Source organism: Anser cygnoides, chromosome 23 (genome assembly GCF_040182565.1).
Source record: "Anser cygnoides isolate HZ-2024a breed goose chromosome 23, Taihu_goose_T2T_genome, whole genome shotgun sequence".
In the NCBI taxonomy this organism is placed as follows: Eukaryota; Metazoa; Chordata; class Aves; order Anseriformes; family Anatidae; genus Anser; species Anser cygnoides.
The window spans coordinates 1,097,794-1,111,413 of record NC_089895.1 but is presented as its reverse complement, the minus strand read 5'-3'; the positions used below and the strand labels follow the sequence as shown (position 1 = coordinate 1,111,413).

Sequence of the window (13,620 nt, the reverse complement as noted above, 5' to 3'; positions counted from 1 at the left end):
GTCGAATTAGCCTTGTAAACGCACCGCGTGCCTGTAAGCAGCACAGGACGGAACTGGTGTTTGTGGAGGGAGGGGGTTTATTTAGAGTGCACTTCACAGAATCACTCCACATGAGTGTATATACGTGTTTATGGAGGTGCACTGGGAGTGATGGAGCTGGGCCGGGGATGCCCTCTGCTGGCATCCTCCTGGGGAAGTCTGGGGCACCTGCTGCAGGAAACCCCCGTGCATTTTTGCACGGGAGGCGCTGAAACCATGGAGCAGCATCGCCCTGGATGAAGGCGCTGCTCCTTGAGCCCACCTCCCACTGCACCGCACAAGGGCACAAGGAAGCAGCTGAGCTGGGTTTGCTTGTCGGGTACAAGCTTGAAAGGAAATCCTGCACCCCCAAAATGCCGCTGCCATCCCATACTTGTTAACCGGTTAACCATCCTGCCCGTTTCATCATTGCAAATCCTGTTGTGATGCAAAGCTCTCCGGGACGAGATGAAGATGGGGCCTTTGGCTGTGTGCACCAACCAAACAGCCCCATGTTATTAGAAATTTAAATTATGCCTATTGTGAGGGTTGGTTTTTCTTTTTTTTTTTTTTTTTTTGGGCGAACGGGGGTTATAGCACTAAATGCTTTCACTTCTTTATCTTTGTTGTTCCCCCCCACATCTTCCAGCTGTGAAAATGGCAGCAAAACGCTCCTCAAGCCCCACCTGCCCCCAGCACCTCACAGGGGGCGGAGGGCAGAACAGAGCTGACCCCCCCCCCGAAAACTCAGCATACACTGAATGCACCTCGTGCGGCTGCTCCAGCAGCACGGCAAGGGTGCAAGAGCAGCACGAAGAGGGCTTCGCTTTCACCGCAGCCGTGGTGAATCCCGCAGGCAGGGCATGCAAATCCCCCCTGCGCACCCGTTCCCACGCTGTGCCCAAATCCGCCCCCTCCCCGGGGCACGGCGGTAGCGCTGCAGCGTGCTGGGGCTATTTTTGCAGCAAACACTCCCCCACCCACCCCTCCTTCCACTTTTTGCAATTGCTGCAAGTTCGGGGATGCCCCAAATATCACCCGCTGGGGATGCAAAGCCTGCGGCCGGATCCAGGAGGGGATGCCAAAGCCCATCCGAAGCCATGCGGGGTGAGCTGCTCCCCGTCCAAGACGCCCTTGGGAAGTAACAGGCCTGACCTGTTTTTCCTTATCCCAGGAAAAACCAGTTTAACCCCCGGCCTGACGCAACCGGTGCTGCCGCCTTTACCAAAAAGGGGAAAAACCCTCCCGAATTAACAATTCCTCGAGTAAACCCTATCCAAGCTCCCCCAGCATGCAGCCAGCCGAGGCGGGTGTAAAAAGCCCTAAAGATGAATGAAACTTCATTTTCGGCGTGAAACCTTCCCCTTTACCCAAGGCCTTTATAACCCAGCTGGAGTTTCGAGGGAAAAAATACATTTTTAGGGACAAGCAGCCAGCAGCCCTCTAATCACGTCACGTTGGGACTGCGTCCTGGAAAGCCCTCGAACAAACCAGTTCCCCACGCTCCTGCAAATGACGTTTTTAATTTTCACTTCTCATTCCTATCGGAATTAGAACAAAGCTGCCCCAAAATGGGCCACGACACTGCCAGCCTCCCCATGCATGAGATTTTAAGGAAAAAAAGCCACCGCTGTTGCAGGCTGTCCAGATGCAAGCACGTAAATAGGAGGGGAACTTGGCCCCGGCGCCCAGGATGCACGCCGAAACCCATCCCAGCAGCCAGGGCAGCATCACCGCAAAGTTATTCCTCCTCAGTAAACGCCTTTTCCAAAGCCCGGCGTTGCACCAGCTTTTTAATGATGATTTGACGGCGTTTTCCTGCTTCTGTTTCGCCTTTGATCTCCCAGATCGTGCCTGGGACCGGCAGGCGCCGCTGTGAGATGCGGCGCGGATGATTCAGTAAGCAACTTTATTTTTCCTTTTTACACCCCTAAAAAACTACTTCTCTCGAATAACGCCGAGCTTTTGCTGCCGCTTTGGCCTTCTGCGGCATTTTCGCAAGTGCTGCAGATGGCAGGAAGCAGGAGCCGTTGCCCACCACCGGCCCCTGGGACCAGGTCCCAAAATTGCACGTGCACGGCAGCCTGTACGGCGCTGGGGCCGAGAGGCAAAAATGCAGCCGCTGAGGAGGGTTGGGGCAGCTGCGTGCACCTTCCCTCCTGCAAGAGCTTTGCAAAAAAAAAGGGAATCTTTCTGTTGGGAAAAGAGGAGGAAAAAAAATGCAATAAAGAGAATGAGTGCATTTTCCCTCCTGGAAAGAAAAAAATTTTAAAAATCTCATTGCAAGGAGGGGAATGAGTGCATCTTCCCTCTGCAAAAATACTTGCTTTGCAACAATGGGAATAAATGCATCTTTCCTCTGCAAAAAGTCTTTGCCATAAAAGGAACGAGTGCATTCTTTTTCCATGGCGAGAAAACTCTTTGCAGTAAGCGGAGTGAGCGCATCTCTGCACCTGCAAAAGAATTTCTGTACAACACAGTGAGCACGTGCATCTTTCCTTGGCAAAAATGAAAGGAAACGCTTTCCAATAAGGGGGTGCGTTTTGCAAGAAGTGGTGTGCGCCTTTCCTTGGGGAAAAAATAAATAAATAAATAAAATAAAATATCTTTGCACCAAGGGGAAAGCGCGATGCCCTCCCGGAGTCTTCCTGTCCTAAAGATGGAGCTGTGTGTGCACAGCCGGACCTCGCAGCCTCTTCCTCTCCAAATCTTTTTTTTTTTTTTTTCCTGCCCGTACATGTGTTTCTGTTTTGTATCGTAGCATTTGTTCTGGCGGCTCATATTTACATTTTAAGTGCATCTGGTGGGTGGGCGCTAGGGGAGGAAAGGGAGGAAAAAAAAAAAAAAAAAAAAAAAACACAACCTCCTTTTTCTGCAACAGGAAACACCACCAAAAATATTGCAAAGGCCCCGACTTGGTGCTTTCTTTATGCTGCACCCTTCGCCCTGAACCAGGTTTGCAATCGTGCCGTGGGGGGGGGGGGGGGCGGCACGAAGTTGGGGGGGCTCGGGAGGAGGAGGAGGGGAGGGGGGGGGCTAAAAAAAAAAAAAGAGAAGGAAGGAAGGCGGATCCACGTGGTTTAATGGGAGACAGACAGAGATCCCATTGTTCAAAATCAATAAAAAAAAAAAAAGCAGGGGCAGACGGAGGGGAAGAGACGGAGCCACCCGGGGGGGGGGGCGGCCCGAACTGCTCGACCCGGGGCCCCCGCTTGAATTTTTTTTTTTGCACCCCTTCTATAAAATTCCCCCCCCCCCCCCCCCGACCTGGCCGCAAGCAAAAATCAAAACAAAACAAAACAAAAACCCAACTCCCCCCCCCAAAAGTAGCAGCCAAGTAGCCGAAAAGGGCTGCAGGAGGCAGCGGCACAAGCGGGGCCCCCCCGAGAGCAGGTGGGGGGGGGGGGGGACGAGGAGGGGGGGGTCCCGCTGCCCCCCCCCCAGCGGGCACTGCTCCCCTCCGCTTTCCTCGGGGGACCGGGGGGGGCTTTTTGTCTCTGGGCCCTTTTCATTTGGGGGGGGGGGGCGGCTTTTATTATTTTCTTTCTTTCCACCCGCAGCTCCGGTAGTGTAACCTGGGGGGGTGCGACCCCCCCCCCCTTACAAACGACCCTTTCCAATCGCTCCTTTGCAACCCCCCCCCCCCTTTTTCAACCCCATCGTCGCTAATCGCTCCTTTGCACCCCCCCCCCTTTTGCAACCCCCCCCTTTTGCAAATCTCTCCTTTGTACCCCCCGTTTGCAACCCCCCCCTTTACAAATCGCTGCTTTGCTTCGCCCCGTTTTGCAACCCCCCCCCTCCAGTTGCACCTCCCTTTGCACCCCGTTTGCAACCCCCCCTTTTGTAAATCGCTCCTTTGCACCCCGCCTTTTACCACCCCCCCCTTTGCACCCCCCCTTTTTACCACCCCCCTTTTTACCACCCCCCTTTGCACCCCCCTTTGCAAATCGCCCCTATGCACCCCATTTACAACCCCCTCTTTTGCAAATCGCCCCTTTGCACCCCCCCCCCCTTTTACCACCCCCGTTTTACAACCCCCCCTTGGCAAATCGCTCCTTTGCACCCCCCCTTTGCAAATCGCCCCTTTGCACCCCATTTACAACCCCCCCTTTTGCAAATCGCTCCTTTGCACCCCCCCTTTGCAAATCGCCCCTTTGCACCCCATTTGCAACCCCCCCTTTTGTAAATCGCCCCTTTGCACCCCCCCTTTTTACCACCCCCCTTTTACCACCCCCCTTTGCACCCCATTTGCAACCCCCCCCTTTGCAAGTCGCCCCTTTGCACCCCCCCTTTTACCACCCCCCCTTTGCAAGTCGCCCCTTTGCACCCCCCTTTTTACCACCTCCCTTTGCACCCCCCTTTGCAAATCGCCCCTATGCGCCCCATTTACAACCCCCCCTTTTGCAAATCGCCCCTTTGCACCCCCGCTTTTTACCACCCCCCTTTTACCACCCCCCTTTGCACCCCATTTACAACCCCCCCTTTTGCAAACCGCCCCTTTGCACCCCCCTTTTTACCACCCCCCCTTTCCAAGTCGCCCCCCTTGCACCCCCTTTTACCGCCCCCCCTTTGCACCCCCCATTCACAGGTCACCCCTTCGCACCCCCCCATCCCCTTTACCCCCCCCCCCCATCCCCTTACGCCCCCCCCAAACCTCCCCCAGCCCCATTCCGGGGGGGGGGGGGGATCCCCCCGGCGGGCCCGGGGCCGTCTCTCCCCGCTTTGTGGCGGCCGCCGAGACCTTGGGGGGGGGGGGGGCGAGGAGCCGGGGGGGGGCTGGGCCGGGCCGGGGCTGGGGGGGGGAGGTTGGAGGGGGGGGGGGGGGGGGCCGGGCCGGGCCGGCGGCGGCGCTCGGCGGGTGACGGCGGCGCTCCCTCGGCAGGCGCCATGCCCCGGAGGAAGGCGGCGGGGCCGCCCTGGGAGCCGGGCCCCGGCAGGCGGCGGCCCGGGGCGGCGGCGGCGGCGGCGGCGGCGGGAGGAGGGAGGCGGCGGCCGCGGCCGGAGCGCGGCGGAGGAGGAGGAGGAGGAGGTGGAGGAGGAGGAGGAGGAGGCGGCGGCGGCGGCAGCAGCGGCGGCGGCAGCAGCGAGGAGGAGGCGCCCCGCGAGCGGCGGCCCCGGGACGGGAGCCCCGGCGGGAGGCGGCCCGGCAGGCCCGGGGGGCCCGGCTCGGGAGCCAACGTCGGGGGTCCGGGGCCCGGCGGGGCGGCGCGGGGCCAGGCCGTGGTCATCTGCGAGCCCGAGCACAGCAAGGAGCGCATCGTGAGCGGGGCGCGGGAGGGGCCCCCCCCTGCTCCCCGCTGGGCACCCCCTTCCTGACCCCCCCTTCGTACCCCCCCAGCACCCCCTCTTTGCACCCTCAGTGCACCCCCCCCTTTGCACCCCCCCCTTTGCACCCCCCCTTTGCACCCCCCCTTTGCACCCCCCTCTTCGTACCCCCTTAACACCCCCCCTTTGTACCCCCCCTTTGCACCCTCAATGCACCCCCACCCCTTTTGTACCCCCCCTTTGTGCCCCCAGTGCACCCCCCTTTGCTCCTCTGCCCCCCCCGTTGGCACCTAATGCACCCTCTCTTTGTGCCCCCTAAAGGACCCCCCCTTTGCACCCCCCAATCAACCCCGCCTTTGCACCCTGCATTGCATCCCCTTATGCACCCTTTGCACCCCTACGTTGCACCCCCCTAATGCGCCCGTCGCACCCCCCCTTTTCACTCCCATCACCCCCCCAGTGTACTGTCTGCACCCCATCTTTGCACCTCCCTGTTGCACCCCCCTAAACTGCACCCTCTTTGGACACCCCCCCCCGCCCCGCTGCACCCCTTCACGCTCCCCTCCGTGGCACCCCGTAATGCACCCCCTCGGTTTACACCCCCTTTTTGCCCCCCCTCCTGGCACCCCTCGGTGTCCCCCGTTGCACACCCGCCTTGCAGCCCCTAATGCGCCCCCCCAGTTGCACCCCTTCACTGCACCCCCTCACTGCACACCCATCACATCCCCCGTGCACCCCTTTAACGGGCCCCACTCACCCCGTTGCACCCCTTTGATGCATCCCTTCATTGCACCCCTTCTAATGCACCCCCTAAGACATTGCATGCCCCCACCTCACCCCCGCTAGGAAATATCCCCAAATTGTACCCCTTAAATGCATCCCCCAAATCCCATCCCCTTTACTGCGCCTCCCAATCGCCCCCTTGCCTGCATCCCCAAATCACTGCCCGAGATTGCACCCCTTAAATGTGTTTTGCACCCCTAAAGTCACCCCCCCTTTATTGTACCCCTTGACGTCTGCTTGCAGCTTGCCCCCCCTTATCAAAATCACTTCATTGCCCCCCCCGAAGGCTGCATCCTAGTTGCATCCCCTAAATTGCCCCCCGGCTCCCATCCTCAGATTGCACCCCTAATGCGTGCCAGCGGGCGGGGTGCAGGTTCCTCCTTTTTTTTCCAGCACCAGGAGCCCCCCCTCCTTTGTCCTAATTCGTGCCAAAGGGAAGTCCAAAAATAGCTTTTGGGTTGTTTTGTCAGAGTTGACCCATTTGGGGAATTTTTAACCCAGCGCAGCGGTGAGAAATCCCATGTGCAACGTGGGGGTGCGTGCACGTGCGGTGCCCCCCCACTTCTGCACCCCCTTCCAGCCTGCCGTTGCATTTCAAGCACGCTGCTCAGCTCCCTTTTTTCCCCTTTTCCGCCTCATTTTGGGGGTTCCCCGGGCGGGCAGACGCAGCTGAGCACGCGCTTTGAGGTTCCCGCGCGGCTGCCCCGGGCAGGCGGCTCCACGCATGCGCCCCAGGCAGCCCCCCTTTATTTTGGGGGGGGCCTTCCTAGGACCCCCCCCCCCCCCCCCCCGGCTGCAAAGCCTGAGGTGCTTTTACACCCCGCATCCACCCGTCTGTCCGTCCCCACGCCCTGTGCTTTTCCTGCCGTTTATAGCTCCCTCTAACTTCGTTTGCTGCAAAAAGCAGAAATTGCAAAAATCGGTGCGAGACCGGAGCCGGGTGGGTTTAAACGAGTGGTTTTAAGCCACGCTGATTTTCTTGTTCCTTTTGCGGCCCTGCCTATTTTCCTTCCCACCCCACGCATGGGGAGGCAAGCTGGCAGCAGCTTTTTTTTTTTTTTTTTTGCAAAAATAATCCACTTTTTTTTTGCACTGAACCTGGAAGATTAACCCTTTGCCCCCCGCCCTGTGCGGACAGCTCATGCTGCACGTGCTCTCCTCTTTGCGGCTTTGCCTAGTGTCGCGGCATCCTTTTAGATGGGGAAAAAACGTAATTACTAATTAACCAGCACTGGGCGTTGTGCAGCTCCCTGCTCCTTCCTGCAAAGAGCAAAACCCCACGTTTCCGACCCATTTGCCAGTGGGCAAGGAGGGGGAGCCAAGAAAGGGGAGCGTTTTGCTTCTGTTCCCTTCTGGGGGTGCAGCAGGGGCTTTAATGTCAAATTGCAAAAAATCTCCCTCGTCCCCTTACCATTTAGCTCAGAAATGCAGTTTTGATTGCAAGCTGGGGTGCAAAATAAGGAATGAATGGGAGAGCACCTGCAAGCTGGGATGTTCTGTAGACTCGCCCTACCCCGCATGCAAAAAATCCCCACGAGATCGAGGTGGCCGCGGGAAGGCTGATGAATTCTCCCTGCCCGTTGCAGAAACTCGAGGGCTCCAAGTGCCGAGGGCAGCTCCTGATCTTCGGAGCCACCAACTGGGACTTGATCGGCCGCAAAGAAGTGCCTAAGCAGCAAGGTGAGCGAAGCGCGCTGCTGCGGCCCGCGTGTGCAGCGCCGAAGCTGGCGCAGAGCAGCCCCAAAGCAGCATTTAATGCCGTGCGCCCTCTTTTCTTGCCTTTTTCCCGCCAGCTGCATATCGGAACCTGGGCCAGAACCTGTGGGGGCCACACAGGTATGGGTGTCTCTCAGGTATTCAGGTGCGGAGCGTGGTGTCGGGACCGTGCGCGGCTCACAGCCTCCTCATCACCGCCGAGGGCAAGCTCTGGAGCTGGGGTGAGCGAAGCCCCCCGACAAAAACGATGCAAAACCAGGCGGTGCAACGCCGGGGGGCTTCGTCCTCCCGGTTTGCAGCCCCCAAAACCGCTCGTTCTCGCTAGGTCGCAACGAGAAGGGGCAGCTGGGCCACGGGGACACCAAGCGCGTGGAAGCCCCCAAGCTCATCGAGGTGCTGGGCAGCGAGGCCATCGTGCTGGCAGCGTGCGGCCGGAACCACACGCTGGCTCTCACAGGTATGGGAGAAGTTCCCGCTCCCTGCAAAGTGCCCTAAAACGGCCGCGTTTTCCCCTAATTTGACTTTTTTCCCTCTTCATGGCTCGCAGAGAGTGGCTCCGTGTTCGCCTTTGGGGAGAATAAAATGGGGCAGCTGGGGCTTGGCAACCAGACGGATGCTGTTCCAAGCCCTACACAGGTAAATCCACTCCTCTCGATGCTTTCCCCTTTTTTTGAGGGGTGAAAAACACCACATTTTTGGTTTTTCGTTGAAAAAGCCCCTAGCACAGCCCAAACCCCTGTAGGGTGTCAGGGCATTCCTATTGAAGATGCAGCTGGCTTTGAAATTGGGTGGACAAAGCACAACGTGGAAAAAAAAACATTTTTCAAAAATTTGATACAAATGTTGAAGGGTTTGGGGGTTTCCCCATGCCCACCAGCCCAAACCTCTACCCTGGGGGTTGTCTGGTTCCCTTTTTCAGGTGAAAACCTGGGGCTTTAGGTCTGGATCTTCCTGGAGGTGAAAACTGGTGGCCAAAGAAAAGAAGCTGGGGTGGGGGTGAGCTCCCGGAGATGTTTCCTCCCGCAGGAAATTCAGCTTTTCGCCTTTTTCTTGACTTTTTTGTATCCCCTTTGTGCTTCTGCAGATCATGTACAATGGGCAGCCCATCACCAAAATGGCCTGCGGGGCCGAATTCAGCATGATCATGGACTGCAAAGGAAACCTCTACTCCTTTGGGTGCCCTGAGTATGGGCAGCTGGGTACGGTAATATTCTGGGGCCTTTTTTTAAAGGTTTGAGCTATGATGTGGGGGGGTGGGGGCGTTTCTCTGCCTCCCTTTTCCCATCTGTGAAATGGTGAAATGGAGCTGGTGCAGCAGCAAAGCGCGACCTGCGCCGCGCTGCTCCCCTGTAACGCCAGCAAAAGTAAATCCCGAAGTGGGGTGCAAACCTAAAAACGTGAAGGGTTTGCAAGCGGAGAGGGGGTGGCTTTGTAACGCGGTTCCCCTGCACAGGGCACAACTCAGATGGGAAGTTCATCGCCCGCGCGCAGCGGATCGAGTACGACTGCGAGCTGGTGCCGCGCCGCGTGGCCATCTTCATCGAGAAGACCAAAGATGGGCAGATCCTGCCCGTCCCCAACGTGGTGGTGCGGGACGTGGCGTGCGGGGCCAACCACACGGTGAGGAGTCAGGAACAGGATCCTTTGGGTTTTCGCACCGAGGGCTTTGCTTTTCATCACCGCATCCTTTCTTTTTTTGCAAATTTGTTATTGCGGCAAAAAAAATCCATCCCTTCCTGCTGTTTCCCCCTGCTTCAGTCTGTCTTACGAAGCTGTGGCTAAGCCCATGCCTTTGGCTTTTTTGGTGCTGGGGAGGAGCAGGAAGGAGTGGACAAAGGCTGGGGTGCCAATCGAAGATTCAGGCCTCTGTACCCACACATCCCCTCAGCAAACCCAGCTGTGACCTGCAGTTGCCCACTCTTACTATTTGCAGCATGCATTTAGGGATAACAAGTTTGCGGTGTGCTTTTAGGGATAAAAAGTTTGCGGCATGCATTTATGGACAGAGATTTTATGCAGGGTGCATTTACGGATAAATTTTTGCAGCCTGCGTTTAAGGAAAAGTTCTTACACCATGCATTTAAGAATAACGGTTTGCAGCATGCACTTAAGGATAAGTATTTGCAGTGTTCATTTATGGATACAGATTTGCAGCATGCATTTAGGAGGAGATGCAGTGCACATTTAAGGATAAATAGTTACAGCAGGCATTTAAGGACAGAGATTTGCAGGGTGCCTTTAAAAAGATAAATATTTGCAACGTGCATTTACAGATAGAGATTCACGGGGTGCGTTTAAGGATGAGTACTTGCAGCACGCATTTATGGATAGAGATCTGTGACGTTCACTTAAGGACAGATTTGCAGGGTGGGTTAGGAGGAAATACTTGTGGCATGCATTCGAGGACAGATTTGCAGCGTGCACTCAAGGACAGAGAATTTACAGTGCGCATTCAAGAATAAATAGTTGCAGTGTGAGCAGGCTCACAGTCTGGCAGGGTGTATTTAAGGATAGAGAACTGCAGCGTGTGTTTAAGGGTGACGCTTGCAGCAGGCGTTGCAGTGCGCGCTGCAGTGCGTGCAGTCGCTGCAGCTTTCCCTGCGCCGAGCTGCCCGGCTCACCGCGGGTGTCCCTCCGTCCCCAGCTCGTCCTGGACTCGCAGAAGCGTGTTTTCTCCTGGGGCTTCGGCGGCTACGGGCGGCTGGGCCACGCGGAGCAAAAGGACGAGATGGTGCCGCGGCTGGTCAAGCTCTTCGACTTCCCAGGCCGCGGGGCTGCGCAGATCTACGCCGGCTACACCTGCTCCTTCGCCGTCAGCGAAACGGGTGGGTGGCACACCCCAAGCCCCTAATTTTGGCCTATTCAAGCAAATCTGCCGTTATTTACATCGCCGTGGGGATGCTCGAGGCGGGAGGCACGGACCTGACCGTGTGTTTTCATGGCTTGCAGGCGGCTTGTTTTTCTGGGGCGCCACCAACACCTCCCGCGAGTCCACCATGTACCCCAAAGCCGTGCAGGATCTGTGCGGCTGGAAGATCCGCAGCCTGGCTTGTGGGTGAGTGGTGGACCCCCCAAATCTCCTTTTCCTGGTGTTTGGCGTGCTGGGAGGGGGGGGTTGCTGGGACCGGGGGTCACTGCCTTGCACCCCACTGTAGGAAGAGCAGCATCATCGTGGCGGCGGATGAGAGCACCATCAGCTGGGGGCCATCTCCCACCTTCGGAGAGCTGGTAAGGACTGGCCAGCACCCAGCCATCCAGCACCCAGATTTACCCATCCCTCCCCCCAAATCATTTGGTGCAGGGGCTCTGGGTGTTGTGTGTCCGTCCCACCCCCCCACCCAGCTGATTATTTAGGGGCATGCTTGCGTTTTGCAGGGCTACGGGGACCACAAGCCCAAGTCATCGACGGCTGCCCAAGAGGTGAAGACCTTGGATGGGATCTACACGGAGCAGGTGAGCAGGGACCCGAATACGTGCACCCTTGGGTTCTTCCAACCCACGGGACGCTGTCACCCTTGAGATGCTGTCACCCTTGGGCTACCAAACCGTGGGATAGTGCCACCCTTGGGTTGTTCCCACCCGTGTAATGCTCCCAACTGCTGCCACCCCTGCGATGCTGCCACCCACGGGCTGTGCCTGCCCACTGGGTGCTGCCACCCATGGGACGCTCCTCAAGCACGGCCCCGTGTAAAGGACGGGGGTTCCAACTCAGCAGGAAATGCTTTTGCCTCAGTTTCCCCTTCTGCCCCCAGGTGGCCATGGGCTATGCCCACTCGCTGGTGATCGCCCGTGACGAGAGCGACGCCGAGAAGGAGAAGCTGCGCAAGCTGCCCGAGTACAACCCCCGCACCCTCTGAGGGGCCGGGGGGCAGCCGAGCCGCCCGCCCCGGTTTTCCAAGCGATCCGCGGTTTTAACTACCTGTTCTCCTACAATTTCCAAAGCGTTGGGTTTTTCCCTCACCACCACGGCCAAGACCTTCCCCCGTGGCTGTTTGAGTTCCCATCCCGACCCTAGCAGGACCTTTTGGCACATCCAGGCTTTTTCATTGTTGTTTTGTTGGTTTGGTTTTGTTATTTTTTTTTTCTCTTTTCTCTGCTGTTTCGCACAGAAAGGAAGGTGCCGGGTTCACCTGAACAGGTGTCCATTTTTTTTTACTATTATTTTTCCTTTTCCTAGCCACAAATTTCCCCACAAGCACCCAGCTGCGGGCTCAGAGCAAAACTCAAGCAAAACACCGCAAAATGCCTTTTTGCCCCGCAGTATTGCATTTTTTTTGGCATTTCTCCCAAGCAGCCTCCACTTTGGGTGCTGTAATTGTGAGGTTCTGATCCCCAGCATCCCTTTTTCCCAGGGGGATTTAGGGACAAGCCTCTTGTCCCTCACTCTCGGGGGACAAAGCGGGTCCTCTCAGCCCTGCATCATTTGGGGGCTGGATGCCCCCAAGCCGCCTGCCCCCCGCTTTCGCGCCCCCCAAGCCCCCCCCGCTGCCCATCCCAGGGCGATCTCAGGTATGAAGAGCGGGCCCTGAAGCGTCGTGCAAGCTTTTCCCTTTTTTTTTTTTTGTTAATTATTATTATTTTTATTATTATTATTATTTCCACTGCCTGGTATCTGCCAAAAGCCCCTCCTCAGGCAACGCTGTGCACTGTGCTGGAGAAACGAGGTGCCTTTATACGCAGAGCCCGGCTCTGCCTCCACAAAACCCAAGGGTGTTTTTTTTATTATTATTTTATTTTATTTTTTAGTTTTTAGGGTTTATTTTGATTTTTTAAAATTCCTTTCCACTCTCCCTGGCAGGTCGCTGGCGGTGCGCCACGTGGCCCTGCGGGGAATTTTGCAGTACTTTATGGAAAAAAAGAATTAAAAGGGGGTTCTTTATGTTTGCTTTGGGGTTTATTTTGGGGTTTGTTTTGGTGTGTTAGAGTCAAAACTTCCAGGACAGGGAGAGCAGCAGGGTGGAGAAGTTGGATATTCTGTTTTCTTGAGCAATACTAGCATTTGCTGCAAGCACCCAGCCCTTCTGAAAATGGGTGGTGAGGAGGTGGGTGCATGCAGCACCCCACGACGGGGCTTTTCTAGCCTTATCCCCCAGTTTTTTCTACCTGCAATGAATATTTCAGGGTCATCACCATCAGCTGCCTACCCCAAGTGGGCACGAGGGGATGCTGCGGACGCTGTCATGATAGGGCTGGAAAAAACAGCAAAACCCCCACTTTCACCCCCCAAAAGCAATTTGGGCTTGTCCTGCTTTTAAAATATATGAGGCTTGAATCGATGCTCCTGGTAATGTTCTCCCCCATGTGCCGCCGTGTCCTGGCAGCAGGCGAGCGAAGGAGGAGGCTGGAAGAATAAAATAATAATAAACCACGAGGCTCTCGGAGCAACGTTCCTTTTAGGTGAGACGACAAGTTCCTGGTTTAGTGCTGTAATTGTCTTCTTCATGTTTTTTTTTTATATTTCTTGGAGTAAATGTTTAAATAAACAACGTCATTGTGTACACCCCTTGGCTCTGCTCCTCGGCCCCGACGCATACCCCAGTCCCAAATGTTTGGCTGGGAGCAGGGAGTGCAGCCTGCAGAAGCACCCCTGAGTACCCTGTCCTGGCATCTCCCCACCTTTCTTCCTGCCCCCTTTTCCTTTGGCTTTTTAACCAGAAGGGACGGGGATGCTCTTCCCTCCCCTCAATGCAACACGGGCCCTGCCCCAGAATTGCAAATCCACAGCCGTTAGAGGGCACCATCCTGCTGCTGACACGGTCCTCTGTCCCAAAACAGCTCCCCACTATTTCCCTGGGATTTTGCAGGCAAACAGCAGTGCGTGCATGTTTGTGCATGCGC

General features: G+C 56.6%; 1 protein-coding gene across 2 annotated transcripts; it reads left to right on the top strand.

Annotated features, from left to right (window-relative positions):
• Positions 1-1,856: 1,856 nt before the first annotated feature.
• On the top strand, positions 1,857-13,282 carry RCC2 (regulator of chromosome condensation 2). Of its 2 annotated transcripts, XM_066982338.1 has the most exons (14): positions 1,857-1,917; positions 2,900-2,973; positions 4,901-5,277; positions 7,653-7,746; positions 7,860-8,003; positions 8,108-8,239; positions 8,330-8,418; positions 8,867-8,981; positions 9,236-9,402; positions 10,427-10,607; positions 10,732-10,837; positions 10,938-11,010; positions 11,158-11,235; positions 11,535-13,282. In XM_066982338.1, the coding sequence occupies exons 1-14, from the start codon at positions 1,910-1,912 to the stop codon at positions 11,637-11,639; spliced, it is 1,743 nt and encodes a 580-aa protein (XP_066838439.1). In that variant the 5' UTR covers positions 1,857-1,909; the 3' UTR covers positions 11,640-13,282. The 2 variants fall into 2 exon arrangements, with proteins under 2 accessions (XP_066838439.1, XP_066838440.1); XM_066982339.1 differs by lacking the exon at positions 1,857-1,917.
• The last annotated feature ends 338 nt before the right edge of the window (positions 13,283-13,620 follow it).

What these genes read in the sequence shown, in the direction of transcription:
- RCC2 (XM_066982338.1), top strand. An exon ending in AGAAGTGCCTAAGCAGCAAG is followed by an intron (nt 7,747 to 7,859) that starts GTGAGCGAAGCG and finishes TTTTCCCGCCAG; the next exon opens with CTGCATATCGGAACCTGGGC. An exon ending in ATCCGCAGCCTGGCTTGTGG is followed by an intron (nt 10,838 to 10,937) that starts GTGAGTGGTGGA and finishes ACCCCACTGTAG; the next exon opens with GAAGAGCAGCATCATCGTGG.